The sequence below is a fragment of the Ursus maritimus genome, unplaced genomic scaffold (assembly GCF_017311325.1).
Source record: "Ursus maritimus isolate PB19 unplaced genomic scaffold, ASM1731132v1 scaffold_19, whole genome shotgun sequence".
NCBI lineage: Eukaryota > Metazoa > Chordata > Mammalia > Carnivora > Ursidae > Ursus > Ursus maritimus.
In genome coordinates, this window is record NW_024424341.1 from 44,455,949 (window position 1) to 44,477,321 (window position 21,373).

The following is a 21,373-nucleotide window of genomic DNA, read 5'->3' on the forward strand; positions in this document are numbered from 1 at the left end:
CAAACTGCATTCTACTTACCTTCTCTGTGGGGGTCTCAGAAGTGTCTCAAACTTCACACATCCTAAACTGAGCTTCTGACTCCCTTCCAAATGTGCTCCCTCCCCACCTTCCCCACCTAGGTTGATGGCACCTCTGTGCTTCCAGTGACTGAGACCAGATAGCCCAGGATCATCCCTGACCTCTCTTCCACACCTACTCCAACCTGTCAGGAAAACTTGTTGACTCCACCAACACTGGCCCAGCCTCCATCCTCCCAGTCCTGGACACCACAGCAGCTCCTCCCTGGGCTCCCTGCTCCCCACCAGCAGCCAGAGGGAGCCTGTGACTCTGAGTCAGGTCAAGGCCCTCCCCTGGCTGCACCTCTGTCCTTGTAAGAGTCAAAGTCCTCACCACGGTCACCATGCTAGTGATCTGACCTGTCACCTCTCTGACCTCACCTCCTCCCCCTTAATAAAGCGAGAAGAAACCCTACTGGCAGCTTAACCTGGATGTTCCCAGCTGAACACAGACAAGGAGACTCTGCAAGTGCAGCAATATCCAAACAGCCCATCTCCTGGTGCCCTTGAGGGCTGCTACCCCATTACGAAGGCCCTCTCTAGCCACGCCTTGGTGCCTCACCTCTTCGTGCCTCAAGTCTGCACATCTAGTGATCTCAGGAAGGTCCTTTCAGATCTTTGATTTCACCCCCACACTCCTCACCCCACCCCCACACTGCCTTTATCATTTATCATCTGCTAACATAGTGCATAGTTTACTTATTTATCCAGTTCCTTGTTTTTCTCCACTAGAATATTAGCTCCTCAAGGGATTGCTGTTTGTCTTGTTCACCGCTGTGTACCTACTTCCAAGGACAGTGCCTGGCACATCCTAGGTACTCAGTAAATATTTGTTGAACGAATGACATGTTCTGTGTGAATTTTCTCAAATTTCAGCACCATCGATGAGATAGTACAGCAAGCATTACTAAAGTCCTCCACCATCTTCCAGATTTCTTTGCACTCAGGCATGGTTAGGTGACTTGTTTTGGCCAATATAATGTGAACAGAAATGTTGGGAGTGTCACTTTTATTTTTTTTAATTTTGTTTTATTATTTATTACTTTTTTAAAGATTTTATTTTTAAGTAATCTCTACACCCATTGTGGGGCTCGAGCTTACAACCCCAAGAACAAGAGTTGCATGCTACACCAACTGAGCCAGCTAGGTGCCCCTTATTTTATTTTTTAAAAAGTAATCTTTATGGCCAATGTGGAGCTTGTACTCCCAACCCAGAGATCAAGAGTTGTATGCTCTATAAAGTAAGCCAGCCAGGTGCTGGTGAGAGTGTCACTTTTTTTTTTTTTTCAAGATTTTATTTATTTATTTGAGAGAAAGAACAGGCTAACCTGGGGGGAGAGGCAGAGGGAGAGGGAGAAGCAGACCACCCACTGAGCAGGACCCTGGGATCATGACCTGAGCTGAGAGGCTTAACTGACTGTGCCACCCAGGCGCTCCCATAGCGTCACCTTTAAATGTAGCATTTAAAAGCCAGCGCTTGCTCTATGCTCCCATCCCCTGGTTAGGCAGCCCTGGGAGCCAGACAGGCACAAATGTGCCACATGAAGGAAGCTAGCTGGATCCCTGAGCCATGCCCTGGAGGACAGCTGGCTGTTTTTATGAGCAAGAAGTAAAATTTGAGGAGTCAGTCTACTAAGGTCTAGGGCTCATTTGTTACTGCAGCATAACCTAGCCTATTCTGACTGATGCAGGTAGAATTTGTTACTGTCATGCCAATGAGGAGAGAGATGGGATTACTTGTCCAAGATCACACATCTGGTAAGTACCAGAGTCAAGATTTGAACTCAGCAAGGGGCCTGGCTGGTTCATTTGGTAGAGAATGTGACTCTTGATCTTGGGGTTGTGAGTTTGAGCCCCAAGTTGGGCATAAAGCCTATTTAATTTTTTTAAAATATTTTATTTATTTGAGAGAGAGGGCATAAGCAGGGGGGAAAGGGAGAAGCAGGCTTCCTGCCCAGCAGGGAGCCTAATGTGGGGTTCAGTCCCAGGACCCTGGGACCATGACCTGAGCTGAAGGCAGACGCTTCACCAACTGAACCACCAGGCACCACTAAATTTTTTTTAAAGATTTTTTAAAAATTTTTATTTATTAATTTGAGAGAGAGAGAGCATGCGTGCACATAGGGGGGAAGGGGAGGGTCAGAGGGAGAGGGAGAAGCAGACTCCCCTCTGAGTAGGGAGCCCTGGCTCAGTCCCAGGACTCTGGTATCATGACCTGAGCTGAAGGCAGATATACTTAACCAACTGAGCCACCCAGGCGCCCCCGTAAAGTTAAAAAAAAAAAAAAAAAAGATTTGAACTCAGAAATGCTGGCCCTGTAGCTCATGCTTTTAATCCTCTCAATTTGCGGCCTTAACGATGTTCATATTACAATGCCACCAATTAATAAACTGACAACAGTCATAACTGAGCTGGTTGCCTCCTGAAGTCCTGATGACCAGGCTGGGGTAACTGCTTTACAGGCAGGTATTGCAAAGCCACTCACGACTCTCTGCTAAAGGAACTAACATGAGGGGGTGGAGGTTCAGAGAGGGGGTGTCACTTGCCTGAGGGGTTGGCAGAACCAGGTCTAAACCCAAGCATGGTTGATGCCCAATAGTTATGTGATAACTAATCCGGATGAATGTGCCTCCACTTCCCTTTCTTTTTTTTTATTTAATTAATTAATTAATTAATTTATTTGACAGAGTGAACGCACAAGCAGGGGGAGCGGCAGGCAGAGGGAGAGGGAGAAGCAGGCTCCCCACTGAGCAGGGAGCTGGATGTGGGGCTCGATCCCAGGACCCTGACATCATGACCTGAGCTAAAGGCAGACGCTCTACTGACTGAGCCACCCAGGCGTCCCTCCACTGCCCTTTCTTTAACGGTATATTAGTCAGGGTTCTCCAGAGAAACAGAGCCAATAGAATATATAGAGTGAGAGAAAGAAAGAGATTTCTTATAAGGAACTGGCACACCACGACAGAGGCTGAGAAGTCCCACGTTCTGCTGTCCGCAAGCTGGAGCCCCAGGAAAGCCAGCGGTTTGAGTCCTGGTCCAAGTCTGGAGGTCCAAGAACCAGGGCAACCAGTGGTATAAGTCCCAGTCTGAGCGCAGAAGACCAATGTTCCAGCGCCACAGTCTGGCCGAACTCAAATTATTCCTTCCTCAGCCTCTTTGTTCTATTCAGGCCCTCAAAGATTTGCATGATGCCTCCTGCACTGGGGAGGACAGTCAGCTTTAGCCAGTCTACAGATTCACATGAGAATCTTGCTTGGAAACACCCTCACAGACACACCCAGAAATAATGTTTAGCCAAATATTGAGACACTCTGTATCCCAGTCAGCTTGACGCAAAAAAATTAACCATCACTCTATCCCCACTCAGCTTCCCAGGCCCCTTGCTGCCACGCTCTTGCATAGGCTGTGTCTCTGCAGGAACGTTTCTCCTACCCTTTTTGCTTTGGAGGTGATTTGGTGATCACACCTCATTAAAGAAGTCTTTCTTGACCTCCCCTACCACAGACTAGAGCAGGTTGCCCTGTTATATGCTCCTAGGATTCCCAAAACTTCTTCCCCAAGACATAACAAATTAAAATCAGTAATGATCAATAATGTCTGTCTCCTGGACCGGACCGGGGGCCTTATGCTGGTGGGCAGGCTATCTCAGGGACCACTGTATCCCCAGCATCACCCAGCCTAAGGCTAGCCATGGGACACGTGGTCAGTTATTCTTAGTTAGCTGTTATCTTCATCATCATCATCATCATCGTCATCCTTTGGGGGATTATTTATAAAGTTCAGACTTCCTCACAGAGTGGAAACCTGTCGGTGGAGTGTGTGCTTTCACAATTGCACAACAAACCTTCGTCGTCCTTCCAAACCATGGCTCCACCCCATAAAGTAATTCCCTCCTGCCTCCTCCTCCAGGTAAATCAGGTAACTTCTCTGGCATCCCACAGCCTTCTGGACTCCCATATCCCAACCTGACCACTCTGATGCCTGTGTGTTCACTTTATCATGATCCTTACTTTTTCTTTCTGTAGGTGTGCTGTATTTCATAATTTAAGATGTTTTGGGGCACCTGGGTGGCTCAGTCGTTAAGCGTCTGCCTTCGGCTTAGGTCAAGATCCCAGTGTTCTGGGATCAAGCCCTGCAAAGGGCTCCCTGCTCAGCGGGAAGCCTGCTTCTCCCTCTCTCACTCCCCCTGCTTATGTTCCCTCTCTCACTGCCTCTTTTCTCTGTCAAATAAATAAATAAAAGCTTTAAAAAAATGTTTAAAATACCTGCTAATGCCTGCTTATTGTAGAAAATGTATAAAATATAAGCAAGAGAAAAAGGAAAAGGAAAAATTCACCCACTTTTCAAAGACAACCTCTATTTAGTTATGTTTCCTGCTTGATTTTTTCCCCTGGGAATATTTTTGTATATTTCTAATAATATATAAAATTTGCATGTGCGGGACACTTGGGTGGCTCAGTCAGTAAGCATCTGCCTTCAGCTCAGGTCATGATCCCAAGGTCCTGGGATCGAGTCCCACATCAGGCTCATTGCTTGGCAGGGAGCCTACTTCTCCCTCTGCCTGCCACTCCCCCTGCTTGTGTCCAGTCTCTGACAAATAAATAAAATCTTTAAAAAAAAATGCAGATGCAATTTGCATCCCACCCATCAACTTGCAAACAAAACTTGTATTAACCTGAAATGAGTAGCTCTATTCCCTTCAACTGCTCACCTGTGATCTGATTTCACTATTAGACATCAGCTCTTTGCCCTGAAAGTAACCAAGGAGACAACCCTCACACTCCATAAGGCAGAATAAATTAAACACTAAAGCTAGGATTTCATTTCTCAGTTATGCTCTGAAGAAGCAGCGGAGTGAGTCTTCCTTTCCTCTTTCTCCTTCTTGCCACCTGGCATGTGATGTGGAGGGAGCCATCTTGACCCACACAGGCCAGGGCGATCTCCTAGTGATGGCAGGGCCATGGGTAGCAGTTGTCCGGGTACCTGATACTAAGAAGCTTTGTTACCAGCCCTGCACTGCTTACATCCGGCTGCTGTAGGAAAGTAAAAACACTCAGTTTTATTTAAGCCTCTGACATTTTGAGGTCTGTTACAAGGTTTATACTGAATCCTACCTAACCCTCAGTGCCCATTATACATACCCTGAGCAATTCCCATGTCTTTAAACATATATTTTTTAAAGATTTTATTTATTTGACAGAGAGAGAGACAGCAAGAGAGGGAACACAAGCAGGCAGAGTGGGAGAGGGAGAAGCAGGCTCCCACTGAGCAGGGAGCCCGTTGTGGGGCTCCATCCCAGGGTCTTGGGATCATGACCTGAGCCGAAGGCAGATGCTTAACCATCTGAGCCACTCGGGCGCCCCAAATAAGTACAATTTTTTTTAATTATTTTTTTCATATTCTATGCCCATTTTTATTTGTTGGTTTTTCATGTTAATTTCACATTATTTTGTTAATATCTTCATTCATTGAGGGTGTTAACTAATTGTCTATCATTTTTGTTGCAAATATACTTCTCTAATGCACATTTACTTCAATTTGCCTATGCCCTTTTTGGACATATCAAATATTCAGCTCGGGGTGCCTGAGTGGCTCAGTTGGTTAAGTGTCTGTCTTTGGCTCTGGTCATGATCCCAGAGTCCTGGGATCGAGCCCCACATCGGGCTTCCCTGCTCAGCGAGAAGTCTCCTTCTCTCTCTCCCTCCGCCTCTCCCCCCACTTGAACCCGTGCGTGCGCTCTCTCCCTCTCCCTCTCATAAATAAAATCTGTAAGTAAAATCAAAGATTCAGCTCTTTGTACAGCCTAATTCATCAGTCTTTTCCCTGATGGTTTGTTCCCACCACTATTTTGAAGTTCAGAATGTCTTTCCCATCCAGAAGTTATTCAATATTTGCTGGTAAAGACCTCCTTTAGATTTTCACTGTGCAATTCCCCTACACACATATTATTCAAATCCAACTGGAATTTATTTTGTTATATCATGTAAGATGGGATTCCAAACTGATCTTTTCCTCCAAATAAGTGAGAGGTCAATCCAACTGACGTGACACAGTGCTTCTATCTTATAAATTCTTATGTTCTCTAGTCTGGCCAACCATTCTGTTATCTTATCCAGTAGATTGTTCTTACTCTAAAACCACACGTTAGATTATGTGAACTCCATGAGGACAGGGACTTTGTCTGTTTTGTTACTGCGGTAGCAACAGTACCTAGTAAGGTTCCTGGGACATGGTAGGATCTCAATAAATATCTATGGAATGAATGAGTAAATGAACACGTGATTGAATGAGTGGATGGATGGGTGAATGAATACAATATGCCAGGCCCTGTGCTGGCATTGTGAATATTTATGTTGTGAAAAACATATAGTCCCTTATGCAAAGCCCATAGGTAGCCAAAAACCATTTCCTTAATCCTGTATCAGTTAGCTTTTGCTTCATAACAAACTATCCCAAGATTAGAGGCTTAAAGCAACAATAATTTTTATTATTCTTCATGATTCTATGGTTCAGAAATTTAAATTGGTGCAGCCTGGTTTTTGAGATATCTAAGCAACATGTAAGGCAGGAGCAGGGAGCTGTCCTGTTGGCAGCCACTGTGTAAATCGGGAAAGGATCTAGGCTAAAGATAGCCCTGGGAATTGCATGTAGATGGTGATTAAAGTCACAAGAATTGATCAGAGGAGAATGTGTAGAATGAGGAGAGTAAAAAGACCCAAGTTAGTGCCTTAAAGAACGTTCTGTATTGGGGCACCTGGCTGACTCAGTCAGAAGAGTGTGTGACTCTTAATCTCGGGGTTGTGAGTTCAAGCTCCAAGTTGGATGTAGACATTACTTTACAAAAAAAAAAGGGGGGGGGAGTGCCTGAGTGGCTCAGTTGTTAAGCGTCTGCCTTCAGCTCAGGTCATGATCCTAGGCCCCTGGGATAAAGCCCCACATCGGGCTCCCTGCTCAGTGGGAAACCTGCTTCTCCCTCTCCCACTCCCCCTGCTTGTGTTTCTTCTCTCGCTGTTTCTCTCTCTGTCAAATAAATAAATACGATCTTTAAGAAAAAGAAAAAGAAGAAGAAAAGAATGTTCTATATAGCAAGGTTAGACTATTTTATAAACTTGACCACCAAAGCTCTCACATTACTTGCATCAAGAATTGGGAATATGTGGCCTCCTCTTGAATCTGGGTGGGCTTCTGTTCTCTTTGATCAAGAGACAGCAACTGGGACGCCTGGTGGCTCAGTTGGTTAAGCGTCTACCTTTGGCTCAGGTCATGATCCCAGGGTCCGTGGATTGAGTCCTACATTGGGCTCCCTGCTCAGCAGGGAGTCTGCTTCTCCCTTTCCCACTCCCCCTCCCCCTGCTTGTGCTCTCTCTTCTCCCTCTGTCAAGTAAATTTTAAAAATCTTTTTAAAAAATTAAGTAAGTCCAGCTACCCTGAGACTGCGATGCTGGAAGGCCATGTGGAGGTGCTCTGGTCTTAGTTCCTCCTGAGCTCCCAGCCAAGAGCCAGCATCACTGTCAGCCACGTTGCTGAGTCACTTCGGACAACCAGCCTAGTCAAGCCTTGAGATGACTCCAATCCCAGCCAGCCTGGAAGCTGATCCTTCTGAACTTCTGACTAGATACATGAGAGATCCCAAGCCAAACCCTTCCTAAATTCTTGATCTACAAAAATGCAGGAAAAACAAAATGTCTAATTTAAGTTGTCAAGGTTTCGATCATACTTAATCCAGCAATAGGTAACTGGAACACAGGTACATTAAATACCTGCCAACAAATTAAAACCAAAATTTAACAGCTCGAAGTTTACTCACTTAAGTAATCTCTACGCCCAACATGGGAGCTCAAACTCCCGACCCCAAGATGAAGAGCCACATGCAATTCTGAGTTAGCCAGGCACCCCAAAAATGTAACAGCTTAAAACATTTATGATCTCATTTTCCTTGGGTCAGGAATTCAGGAGTGGCATATCGGGGTGATCTGGCTCAGGATCTCTCATGGTATGCAGCTGGGTTGTTGGTCAGGACTGAATTTATCTCACGGCTCGACTAGGGTGAAGGATCAGCTTCCAAGCTGGCCCACTCACAGGACTGCTGGCAGGGGCCCTCAATTCGTTGCGGACTCTTGGCAGACCTCAGTTTCTCACCACATGGACTTCCCTATAGGGCTGCTTGAGCGTCATCACAATATGGGCAGCTAGTTATCCCAAAGGGTCTCCCAGAGATTCTGATACAATGCCTTTTATGACCTGGTCTTAGAAGGCAACATCATTACTTCTGCCATGCTCTATTCCTTAGAAGCGAGGCACTAAGTCCAGCCCACACTCACGGGAGCCCACACTTCAGCTCAGCTCATGATCCCAGGGTCCTGGGTTTGAGCCCTGCATTAGGCTCCTTGTTCAACAGGGAGTATGCTTCTCCCTCTGTGCTCTCTCTCTCTCAAATAAATAAATAAAAACCTTAAAAAAAGAGAGAGAGAGAAGTGTCAAAGAACTTGGAACTTTTTTTTTTAACTTATTTGAGAGAGACAGAGCACAAGCAGGGGGAGGGGTAGAGGGAGAGGGAGAAGCAGACTTCCCACCAAGCGCAGAGCCCAATACAGGGGTCCAGGCGGGGCTTGATCCCAGCACTAGGACCATAACCCAAGCCGAGTTCAGACTCTTCACTGACTGAGCCACCAGGCACCCCTGACTGGGGACATATTGTAAAACCACCACAGCAGTGGTTGCAAACTCAAGAGGCACATATGTACCTCCTCACGGAGGAACTCAAACACCCCCCGTAAAATATATTTACCCGAAAATTGAACCTGCGTCTGACCCAGTTTTTGCATCTACCAGTTTATAGAACATACGTAGAGGAATAGAAGAATATAGTAAAGGGGGCGCCTGGGTAGCGCAGTCGTTAAAGCGTCTGCCTTCGGCTCAGGGCGTGATCCTGGCGTTGTAGGATTGAGTCCCACATCAGGCTCCTCCGCTGGGAGCCTGCTTCTTCTTCTCCCACTCCCCCTGCTGTGTTCCCTCTCTCGCTGGCTGTCTCTCTGTCACATAAATAAATAAAATCTTTAAAAAAAAAAAAAAAAAAGAAGAATATAGTAAAGGATACCAAGAGGTACATCCAGCCAAATCAGACTGTAAGAAATCCCACAGGAAGACTGAGGGAGGAGGAATGTGGTAGAATAAAAGACTTAGATATCAATCAAATACAGTGCGTGAACCCTGTCTGTGATGAAATTTTGAAGTTTTTGGGTTCGTGAGCGAGCGGCTAAGAAGGTATTCTTGAGATGTTTTTCGTGCAGAAAGGTGATTTTATTCTAGCATATGGACAGGACCCGTGGACAGAAAGAGCTGCACTGGGATTGTCTGATTATATACTTTTTAATTAGTGGGGATTAGGGATAGCATAGGTCTCTAAGGAATTTGGATGCAAAGCTTTCAGGGCCTTGAGGGGCTAACTACTGTTAAGATAGGTTACCTTTAGGCTTTAATAAAACATAAACATTAAGGCACTAAGGGAGCCATGAGTTTCTTGAGGAAGGAAGGTCATGCTATGCATGTTTCAGGTATCTATCAGTGGGCTGCAAGCTGTAAAGAGACTTAATTTAAGCTACATTTCTCTTACCTTTGTTTTCCTCGTCATCTGGATTGTAATTTGAACAAACGAACAGGAAAAATACATTTATGAGGGGCGCCTGGTGGCTCGGTCCGTTAAGCGACCAACTCTTGATTTCAGCTCAGGTCATGATCTCAGGGTCGTGAGATCCAGCCCCGAGTCCAGCTCCTTGTGGAGTCAGCTTGGTATTCTCTCTCCCTCTGCCTCTGCCCTGCCCCCTGTTCATACTCTCTCTCAAAACAAATAAAATTTTGGGCACTTGGGTGGCTCAGTCAGTTAAGTATCTGCCTTCGGCTCAGGTCATGATCCCAGGGTTCTGGGATCGAGCCCCACAATTGGGCTCCCTGCTCAGTGGGGAGTCTGCTTCTCCCTCTCCCTCTGCCTCTGACTTGTGCTCTCTCACTCACATTCTCTCTCTCAAATAAATAAAATCTTAAAAAAAAATATTTATGAAACAACTGGGAACTTCTGAATACTGACCTATATTAGATATTAATGAATTATTGCATTTTTTAGGGGTGATTGAAACTCCTATCTTTTAGAAATACATACAGAAACATTTCCAAATGAGATGATATATTGCCCGAGATTTGCTTTAAAATAATGGAGGAGGAGAAGCAGCAGCAGAAGAAATAAAACAGTATGGGCCATATGTTTGACAACTACAGAAGCTGGGTGATGGGTACTTGGGAAATCCTTAACTATTCTAATTTAAAATTCTCTTAATACCTTGGGGGAAAAAGATTTAACTGTTTAGAAAAGAGGAAAAGGGGGATATTTTTTCATTTAAGATGTGAGCGCCTTCACCTGGCTGGGTAGCCGACCACAAGCCTAGAGCGTGAATGACCGGTGGAGATGCAGGAAAGCAGCAAGGAGGGAAGACCGCCTAGCCAGCTCCTGGCCACAGAGTGACCTGGCCTGGTTTCTTCCAAGGGGCCAGAAAGTCAGCTCTCGCGCCCCCTCCAGGACGTCCGTTCCCACCCTCTGATTAAACTCTGACGGGCCGGCAGCCGTACACGCCTGCGCAACACCGCCCTCTGCGGAAGAGCCCACATCCCTTCACCCCACAATTCCCCGCGACCTCCGCTTGAGCTTCGCTTGAGCAAAATGAGGCTGAGGTTGTCGCATGGTTTTCTGGGAAATGCAGTTCGCGTGCCCGGCTGGAGCCACAGCCCAACGCGGGCCAGACACCGCGCTTCAAGCACTGCGCGCGGTTCGCTGAGCAGTTCGCTGCTGCCCCCACGTGGCGGCTGGCGGTTATTGCACGCGTCCGGGACGCCTGATGTTGCCTGGACTTGGGAAACTAGTGTCGACCTGGGAACCTCTGGGAATTTCTCCCGAGGAGGGTAACCCCAGAAGTGCAAAGATGGGATGAGGTAAGAAATTAAGGTGAAGAAATTAGGGGCAGGTTCCGTTGTGAGGATTAAATAAAGCCAGCATTACTGATGTTGGCTGTATGTAGTCGTTATTATACCTACTGCTAGTATTTACTGAGCGGGCATTTACTATGTGCCTGGAGCTGATTAAAGTGTTTACTATGTATTAGCTCATTTAATGCTCCCAACAGTCGTTTGGGGGAAGTACTGTCATCACCCTAGATTTATAGGAATGAAGCTGAAACCCAGAGAAGGAATACTTGTTCAGTCCCCCAGGGGCTGCGTGACAGAGCTGGGCTTTGAACCCAGGCTGCCTGGCTTCCGAATCTGTGCTTTTCCTCAGAACGTTACACCACCTCTCTTAACCTACTGAATAATCCCAAGTTTGTAATTGGTATATGAATCAACTCCAGCAAGCCATTAAGCATGTTCAGTTGCTGCTTTAGCTCAGCTCCAAGACAAAGGTTGCATTCAGCCTAAGTTTGTGTTTAGCACAGGGATCAAGTTCCTGATGGCCATGATCAGCAAAGGGATTATTTCAGGCCTACAGAGCCCTGTCCCTTTTTGTTCAGGTGATTCCTATTCACGTGTCCCTATCCCCATTCCTTCTTTCATACCAGCACCACCTGGCAGATTTAATGATTTTGTTCTCCTTACCCCACTGCCGGCAACCTGATTCATAATTATCACAGTGAAAAAAAGAGAGACACGGGGCGCCTGGGTGGCACAGCGGTTAAGTGTCTGCCTTCGGCTCAGGGCGTGATCCCGGCGTTATGGAATCAAGCCCCACGTCAGGCTCCTCTGCTATGAGCCTGCTTCTTCCTCTCCCACTCCCCCTGCTTGTGTTCCCTCTCTCACTGGCTGTCTCTATCTCTGTTGAATAAATAAATAAAATCTTAAAAAAAAAAAAAAGAGAGACACACACACAATGTTTGTCTGCCTTTAACTCCCAAGCAAGGACTCTGTCCAATTCATGAACGTGTCCCCAATATGAGGCCTGACATACAGTGGGGGCTCGAAAACTGTAGAGAGTGTTGGATATTTACTGTCTTCCACCTGTGATGACCTGAGGACTTAAGAAATCAAGGTTCATGGACTCTGGCTGAACTTAAATTGGTAGGTGCTGGTTAGGAAGTTGGGGGAACATCCCCTCGAAGTCTCCTCACTCTGACAACTCCCTGACATGGTAGGGGCCTAAGCCTTGGGATCTTTTTCTAAAGTAACCAGTTTTTTTGGTTTTAATTTTTGTACATGGGCAATTTCAATTTTGTGTGTGTATGTACAGGTGCCTATCTATCACTGATGGGTGTCTGATGTGAATCTCAGTGTTCCCTGTATGTGTGGCTTCCCCAAGTCTGAGAATCTGTGGGTCACCCCAGGAAAAACTTCAAGGAGCTAACGAGGGGCTTCTGCACATGCAGATACAGGCACAGTGTGACCCAAGTTCCCCAGAAAGCAGGGACTGCATGCGAACAAGTCACATACCTGAGAGCACAATGTACTTTGCCCAGCTCCAAAACACTATGAGGGGCTTCATGCTCTTTCTAGTCTTTTGATTTCTTTCTTTTTAAAAGTATTATTAAGTGAACAGGTAAGGTCTCCCACCCATAGGAACTGTGGTGGAACTACTTATGGACCCCCAAAATCCCTTCTCCCCAGCTTCTGTAGTATAGGAACTTCTGATATTTGGCTAGGAACATGGCTGCCCAGAATAAAAACTACATTTCCCAGTCTCCTTTGCAACTACAAGTAGCCATGAGACAAAATTCTGGCCAATGAAATGGAAACAAGTTTTGAGTTGCACACATTCCTTAAAGGCAAGAGGTATCCTTCCCCTTCCCCTCTCCCTGGTGCCTGGAGCTGATAATGTGGAAATAATGAGAAGGAGCAGAGAGAGCAACAAGATACATGTGTGGAGACTGGCCTCTGACAAAGAGGGATCATCATACCAGTCTCATTACATGAGACTTTACAATAAGAAAGAAACTACCTTGTTTAAGCCACTATTATTTTGGGCCCCTTTGTTGTAGCAGCAAAACATTACAGTAACTAATAAAGGACAAAGAACAGTCTTATGGGCCCCCAGCTATCAGCTAAGGAATAAAGCCTCATCCTGCCCAACCTCTTCTTTAACCAGCCTTCTATTTCACCCTCACCCACCCAGCCACTCCCCACCCCTCCTATAATCATCAGTTCCTCCAACACTTCCCAGGTTTCCAGCAAATTTAATGCATGAGTCTCAAAAGTCAATGGCAAGGTGAATAAAATTAAAATGGGCTCAGGGAAGAGGGCCATGGGCACACACAGGGAGAGGCAATGAGTAGGCGAATTAGTTGGAGCAGGCGGATGCCTTTCCTTGGGTGTCACATCTCATCCAACCCATAGTCTTCCTCGGGGAAGTCCCCCACTGTCACAACCGATGGTTTCACGAAGGCGCCGTACTTGGCCTGGCATTCGAAGTAGCGTTTCCCATTCACACTGCAGGGCATGATGGGGGAGGGAGTGGTCAGAAAGGGCCCCAACATGGCTCCCACCCCAAATGCTCACCCACATGCACTTAACGTATAAGCACACATATGCACACACAGACATGGGTATAAACACACACGTATGCCCAAATGGGATTGCTCATTACCTGCCATCGTTTTTCCCTAGTGGCTCATCATAGCGGACGCCAATCCAGTAACCAGGCTTGAAATCTGTGAGTCCTGCCCAGGGAGGAAAACCCAATGAAACCTCTGGGTGCAGCTCACCCCAGATTCATCCCCACCCACTGGGTATAAAGCCTGTCCTGGCAAAAACCTCTCCTTGCTACCAGCCAAAGCCACCTCCATCTCCTGCCCAGATTAATATGGCAGCCCTCTTCACTGGCCTCACTGTTCCTAACCTGGATCCCCTATTTATTCAACACCCGCAGTCAGAGGAGTCTTTGTAAAAACTTAAAATAAATAGCACTGCTACCTTGCCCCAAATTCTTCAAAGGCTGCCCATCCTACTCGGCATAAAATTCACACTGCTTATGATCAAATGATTTTTGACAAGGGTGCTGAGACCATTCGATGAGAAAAAATGGTCTTTTCAACAAATAGTTCACGGACAACTAGATATCCACATGCAAGAGAAGAAAGCTGGACTCCTATCTCACGTCACACACATAAATTGACTCAAAATGGGTCTAAAACTGATATGCAAAACATAACACTATAAAACTCTTAGAAGAAAATGCAGGAGTAAACCTTTATATTAGGCACTGGTTTCTTAGATATAATACCAAAAATGGAGGCAACAAAAATAATAAATTGGATTTCATAAAAATTTTAAAATGTTTGGCTTCAAAGGACATTGTCAAGAAAGTAAAAAGACAATCAACCTATGGAATGGGAGAAAATATTTGCAAATCATGTATTTGATAAGGGAATTGTATCTAGAATATATAAAGAATTCTTACAACTTGTTACAGGCTGCACTGTGTCTGCCAAAATTCACACGATGATGTCCTAACCCTCAGTACTTCAGAATGTGACTGTGTTTGGAGACAGGGCCTTTAAAAGGGTGATTAAGTTAAAATGAAGCCATTAGGGTGGGATATAATCCAATCCAATTAGTGTCTTTATAAGAAGAGGAAATGCACACAGAGGGAAGACCACGTGAGGCCCCAGCAAGAAGGCAGCCATCTCCAGCCAAGCAGAGGGGCCTCAGAAGAAACCAAACCCACCAAAGCCTTGGTCTTGGGACTGCCAACTTCCAGAACTGAGAGAAATACATTTTTGTCATTTAAGCCATCCGGTGTGTGGTTCCTTGGTTATGGCAGCCCCAGAAAACTAATACACAACCCAACAACAGAAACTAAACAACCCAGTTAAAAAAATGGATGAAGGATCTGAATAGACAGTTCTCTAAGTAAGACAGATACACAAATGGCTCATGAAAAGATGGTCAATCTCATTAGCCACCAAAAGACTGCAAGTCAAACCTACAGTGCTGTCCCACGTCGTACCCACTAAAATGGCTATAAAAGACATAATAAGTGTGTTGGCGAGGATGTGGGGAAGCTGGAGCCCTCATCCGCCGCTGCTGCGACTATGACACGGTACGGCTCCTCAAAAGGCTACCCAGAGTTACCAGGTGACCCAGCAATGCCACTCCTACGTGCAGAGAAATGAAAATCCGTGTCTACACAACAACTTATACAAGAAGGTCCACAGCAGAATTATTCGTAATAGACAAGACATGGAAAGGACCCACACATCCATCAACTGACGAACGAATACGTAAAATGTGGTGTATCCAGTCGACGCGGCATTAGTGGGCTATAAAGAGAAAGAAAGCACTGACACGTATTACAACACGGATGAACCTTGAGAACTCAGTGAAACAAGCCGGTCATGAAAGACCACGTAGTACAGGATTCCATTTATATGAAACGTCCAAAACAGGCAGGTCTACAGAGACAACATCGATTAGCGGCTGCCCAGGACTGGGGGGTCGAGGTTTCAGAAATGGGAGTGGCTACTGATGCTTACGGAGTTTCTTTCTGGGGAGATGAAAATATTCTAAAATTGATTGTGGTGATGGCTGCACAATTCTCTGAACATACTTAAAACTAATGAACTGTCTGCTTTAAGTTTTACGGTACATGGATTATAGCTCAGTAAAGCTATTACAAAAAAATAAAAAAACAAACCAACTGCTCTCCCCTGTCTTCCAGGCCCTGCACGGTCTGGCCTTGCTCATGCATGGACCTCACTTCCTACCTCTCCCCTCATTTCCTCCCAACGAGCCTCGCTGACTTCCCTTCTCTGCCTCAGACAGGCCCAGCCTGTTCTTGCTCCGGGCCTCTGCACTCCCCATGCCCTCTGGCTGGAGCACCCTTTCCTTCATGCTGTCCTTCCCTAGGAAGCCTCGGGGATCACTCTCCAGGACGGAGTCTGGTGCTGCCTCTCAGCTCACACAGCCCCCCAAGCTTCCCTCCTCCCCACCCTCCTCACCTTTGCCCGGGCCTTCCCCATCTCAGCTCTGACACGGTGCCCTGTGCTTTCGCCTCAGAACTGACCCCTCTGGCCTCCACGTCCTACTTTCCTACCATGAACACTCTGGGCTGTCACTGTCATGGCTGGGTCTGTCTCTCCCGCAGGACTGGGATCTCCTTGAGGACCGGGTCGCCAGCACTGCCCACCTCAGGGCCGAGCAGAAGGCCTCTGTGGGCCACGTACCTACATACATGACAGTGCCCCGGCGAGGGGGCTGCCCAGGCGCCCGCACTTCACAGCGGCTGCCCACGGGGATGGCGCTGGCCTGGGTCTTCTCCTCGTTCAGGCGCTGGGTAGTCTCAGCCTCTTGCTGTGCCCGCTCCTCTTCGTTGTACCGGCCTAGCTTGCTGCGCTTCAGGAAGGAGCGGACTGAGTCTGGTGTGTGTGGGGGGGGGGGTGGACAAGCTTAGACACGGTTTCCCTGGTGTGGCCTCTCTGCTAATGGGATCACCTTCCACCCACACAGGACCAACATTCAGAGAGAAACCCTTCTGGGTGTCAGAGGCCTGTTGCCCAAGCCCCAAGTCTCCCACTATAACCCCGGCTTCTCCCCAGGACTCCTGGGGCCTCCCCACAATCTAGAAACTAAAAGGAAGATGCCTGCCTCCAGTCTTCCCATTAGCCCATCTTCCCACGTCCCTTCAGTATCATGTTCCCTCCATCCAGCCTCTCGTCTTACCCACTACACATTCTGATCTGTTTTGCTCATGCCCCCATGGGACACTACCCCCCCACAGATGACCCCCCCCCACCCCAGACTTCCCTCTCATGCCCCTGTCTGCCAGCCCACACTCCCTCACACCTCCCAGCCCCCATTCACACCCCACATCCTGTGCCCCTCCAAGCCCTATCTGTCCACACAACAACCTCATCCCATGCCCTCCACTTGCTATGTCTGCCTGTCCCCATTGCCCACACCACCAACCTCCCCACAGTGTCCCTGTCTGCCCCCAACCTCTGTCCACCCGCACAGACTCCTTCTGGCCCCCACATGCCCCATCCATCCCTCTGTGCCTGTACCTTGCCTCTGGTCATAGGCTTCTTGTGAGATCTGGTATTTCTCCACCTTGGACACATCCTCATACTCCCCAAGGCGGGCACCACTGTGGTCAATGACCTGCAGTGAGGGGAGGGAGGTCAGTGGGGAGCAGGGCCTGCCCTGGGAGGCTTGGGATGCTGGGGGCTGCACATCGCAGCATTCCCTGGATTTAAGTCTTTCCATCTAGGAAAGACCACATTCCTCTACCCTCACCTTTACCCAGGCCTTCTATCCTCTCCTGAGCCCAGCAGAAGGGATGAGAACAGGTGGCCACACTGGCCATCTCCCCTTCCTCACCTCTATCCAAGCCCTAAGAGGCTGGATCTGCTCCCATGCTGCCACCATCATCACTGATGGTCCCCAAGTCACTGGAACTGAAGGGCAGAGCTCAGGTCCTGCTCAGGAGACTTCTGGGCAGCACATCTGTCCTCTCTGGGCCTCTGGGACCCTCCTAAGCTGGCCCCAACCTGCAGACCCAGAAGCATCTCTTCCTGTGCTACCCCCAATATTCACTCACTCATTGTTGCTAAGCTCTCGTATGGCCCCCACTTGGGCGCTGTGCTGGGTGCTAGGGACACAAGGAGTGCTCATTCTGCTGGGAGACCAACCCTAAACAAACACATGCATCTATTAAACACCGGATGACGACAAGGTTCTATGTAGACAAATACCACAAAGAGGCTTAGGAGCCTGAGAGGGTAGTCAGAGAACGTTTCTGAAAGGAGGGGATGTCTGCGCCAAAGTCTAAAGCCTAAGAAGGAATGACAGGCACCAAGTCTCAGGTGTCCTTAGCCCTTTTCAGGAACAGTAGGGACGCCACCGTGGCTGGAGTGGAGAGCCAGGGGAAGGTGGGAGACACAACAGATCACTGCAGACTTTGGCTTTTACCCAGACTGGGATGCAGCCAGGGAGGCTCTGAGCCAGGAGCACCCTGACCTGACTCAGGGCACCACAGGCTCCTTCTGGCTGCAGGTGGGGAGCAGACTGCAGGGGGCCCCTGGGAAGGGCTGCTGTGGAGTCCAGGAGTGAGAGGATAGAGGCTGGGCCAGGGCAGGCGCAGTGGGGAGGAAGAGTGTAGACTCCAGATAGATTCCGGAGGTGGAGTGCACAGGGTTTGCTGACAGACTGGATATAGGTGTGAGGGAAAGACAGGGGTCAGCAAAGACTCTCAGGTGTTTGGCCCAAGCCACTGGGCCAACACAGCAAAATAGAAATAGCCCTTTTCTCTGGCCAGGATCACTAAGAATTTCTACTTTCTGTATTAAGGATCTCGTAAATTTGAGGTAGCTATTATTTTAAGCAACAAATATAGATAATATATTTTACATATATACTTATAATTGTTTTTAAGTAATCTCTATGCCCAACGTGGGGCTTGAACTCACGACCCTGAGATCAAGAGTCGCATGTTTACCGACTGAGACAGTCAGGCACTTCAAATATAGGTAATATTTAAAACAAATAAAAATTCCCCAGAGGCTCTACCTCTAGGAAACCTTCCTCAAATGACCTCAGAAGTTAGCCACCTGTCTACACCTGAATCAATGTGTGAAAACCTCCTGTTTGAGGATGCCACAACCCATGCCTGACCCAGCAGCCTCCGGAGGCTGAGGCTGCCCAGGTCAGCCCGAAGTCTTCGTCCTGTGGGCCCAGCACTATCCCGACCTGTTCCCACTATGACCCAGGCCCCATTGTACCACCTGGACTATGGAAGCAGCCCCCTCCCTGGTCTCCCTATTCCTCCTGTCTTCTGCAGTCTGTTCCCCACACACAGTCAAAGGGAGCCTGTGAACACCTGAGTCAGACCAGGACTCTCCTGGCTCAGAGCCCTCCCCTGGCTTCCACTCCCCTCTGCCAGAAGACAGGCCACTCTTCAGTGTCCACGCTTAACTGTGCTCCCTTCCACCTCAGTGTTGGCACATGCTGTACCCTCTTCCTGCAGTACTCTTTTCCCTTCCTCAGTTAACTCTTCCTATTCTCCAGGTCTCTGCTCAGGCATCACCTCTTCCAGGAGGTCCTCCTGGACCTCACTAATAGGTCAAGTTCCCCCAGTATCGGCTCTCCCAGCTCTGTGATCTCCTATATGGCCCTCAGGTCTCTGACATTTCGTATTTGTTCCCATGAATATTTAGCTAACATCGACCTCACACACTGGACAGAGGTAAAACAGAGACCTCCTGAGACTTGGCTCACAGCTATACCCCTGGCATAACATGGATGCTCAGTGAACACTTACGAGGTAAAAAAGAGCCAGTTCTCTGAGCACACTGACTTCCAAGTCATGCAGACTGAGGTGAAAATTCTAACTATAGTTCATCCTTCTGAAAGTAAATTCCATCCTGAAGCTAAGTTTTGCCTTTTGCAAGATGGGGTTAATCACACCATCTTCCAAGTCTTATTTTATGGATTCAGCTCAGTATTCAACAATGATTCATTGAGCATCTTCTCTGTACTAGGCATTATTCCAGGTGCTGGGGGAAATGCACAGTATGTCACAGAGTGCTACGAGCTAAGGACAAAAACCAAGTAAAGTGGAAAAGAGAGATCTACATTTTATACTGAGGTCAGTGAAGGCTTCACACCCTCCAAGTGTGTGAGGAAGGGAGGAGTGAGCCATGTGAAGCCATATAAAAAAGAACAACGCAGTCTCAGGGTATATAGCACTTGCAAAGGCCCCGAGGTGGAGGTCACCTGGGATGCTGGGATGTCTGAGGACTAAGGGGAGGACAGAGAGGATGACGTGAGTTGATGCATGCAGAGGTCCCGTGTTCCATCTTCTCCCAACACATCCAGTCTCGTCACTCACCCTGACCCACCTCACTCTCTATGCCTCTGCACACTGTTCCCTCCATCTGGCATGCACCTCCTACCCCTTAGCCTAAGTGGCCCTTTCCTCATCCTTCAGGTCTCAACTCAGGCTTCCCACCCCTCAGGAAGCCCCTTCTGATACTTCCAGGAGGAGTCAGGTACCTCTTTGGGCGCCCCCAGTTCCCTAGGCTTTTCCCAGACTGGTTCAGACTACTCTGGCTGTCACTGTCCAGTGATGGCTCTGTCTCTCTCCATGCTGGAGTGGGGGCTTCACGAGAGGAGGGTCTATCTTGGTTATCACACAGAGCGACGTACAGCAAGAATTTGTTCAATAAATAAATGAATGGAGGGGAGGTCTCACGTGGATGCGGCAGCCGTCGTCTACGGGGTACGAGCCCAGCAGTGCATCCTCCTGATCCAGCTTGCTGTAGAACTTGTCGTCAGGTCCATACAGCTCCAGTTCCATGCAAGAAGCTGGACTGCCCACCACCAGCTCTAGTTTACACTGCGCGGGGAGCAGCCGGTGGAAGGCTGTCAGCGGCCTCACCCTCTGCCCTGAGGCTCCACCCCTTGTTTATTTTTTTTTAAGGTGTGTACTTGCAAATTTATTTTTATATTTTTTAAAGTAAACCGTACGCCCAACGCGGGGCTCCAACTCACGAACCGAGATCAAGAATCGCCAGCTCTATCAGCGGAGCCAGCCAGGCGCCCCTAATTTCCGACCCTTGTACAACCATCATCCCGTCCTTGCTGTTTCAAGACACCCACCATTTAGGACCCACCTGGTTATCCCTGGCCACGCCCTATGCATCCTCTGATATTCCCAGGCTTCGCCCCCAATTTCTGGAACCTCAGGTTCCCTCTGGCCCTACCCCGCCGGGGCCCAGTCCCCAATCTGTTCAACCTCGGCTAACCCCTGGCCCCTCCCCGCGTTCGGGAAGCCTCTCCATTTCTTCTTTGCCCCGCCCCCTCAAGCCCCACGCCCCGCCCTCCGGACCCCGCCCCCACGGCCACACCTTGAACTCGGCGATGGTGAGGCTGCGACTGTACCGCTTTTCAGAGCGGAAGCTGTTGAGAGAGCTGCTGATGAAAACGGTCACTGTGGGCGCCGACAAGCCCGTCACCTCCATCTCGCCGCGCCCTGCCGGGGTCCGCAGCCCGGTCAGTCGCCTAACACCGGCTCCGCAGCAGCCGCCGCCGCTTCTGGGATATCAACCCCTCCCCCTGCTCCCAGCCTGGCCAATCCATGCACTCCCGCAAGCAGGGTCCGCCAATCGCCGCCGTCTCTTTTCCACGACAGGAAGAGGGCTCTCCAGTATTCTTGGGTAGGCCCAGCCAATCCTGAGAGGTCTTCCATGGTGCACAGTTCTTCCAATAGCCGCCCGGGAAACGGCCCGGACGGGCGAAGGCTGAAGCCCACAGGAAGGACTAGCAAGAGTTACCTCGTCCGCGCATGTGC

The 21,373-nt window shown here is 48.4% G+C and overlaps 1 protein-coding gene across 2 annotated transcripts; it reads right to left on the reverse strand.

Moving 5' to 3' along the window:
- Positions 1 to 13,246: 13,246 nt before the first annotated feature.
- Positions 13,247 to 21,186, reverse strand: TBCB (tubulin folding cofactor B). Of its 2 annotated transcripts, none has more exons than XM_040632876.1 (6): positions 20,931 to 21,186; positions 20,276 to 20,419; positions 17,088 to 17,184; positions 16,251 to 16,442; positions 13,673 to 13,745; positions 13,247 to 13,515 (listed from the first exon to the last, which is right to left on the reverse strand). In XM_040632876.1, exons 1-6 carry the CDS (start codon positions 21,042 to 21,044, stop codon positions 13,401 to 13,403), a joined length of 735 nt encoding a protein of 244 aa, XP_040488810.1. In that variant the 5' UTR covers positions 21,045 to 21,186; the 3' UTR covers positions 13,247 to 13,400. The 2 variants fall into 2 exon arrangements, with proteins under 2 accessions (XP_040488810.1, XP_008710401.1); XM_008712179.2 differs by lacking the exon at positions 20,931 to 21,186 and adding an exon at positions 20,697 to 20,841.
- Between the last annotated feature and the right edge of the window lie 187 nt (positions 21,187 to 21,373).

Coding starts and splice junctions, on each gene's coding strand:
- TBCB (XM_040632876.1), bottom strand. CDS start 21,044: ATGGAGGTGACGGGCTTGTCGGCGCCCACAGTGACCGTTTTCATCAGC. Junction 13,746..16,250: donor GGGCACTGTCATGTATGTAG/GTACGTGGCCCA, acceptor CTCCCTGGGCAG/GACTCACAGATTTCAAGCCT. Junction 13,516..13,672: donor CTAGGGAAAAACGATGGCAG/GTAATGAGCAAT, acceptor CATGCCCTGCAG/TGTGAATGGGAAACGCTACT.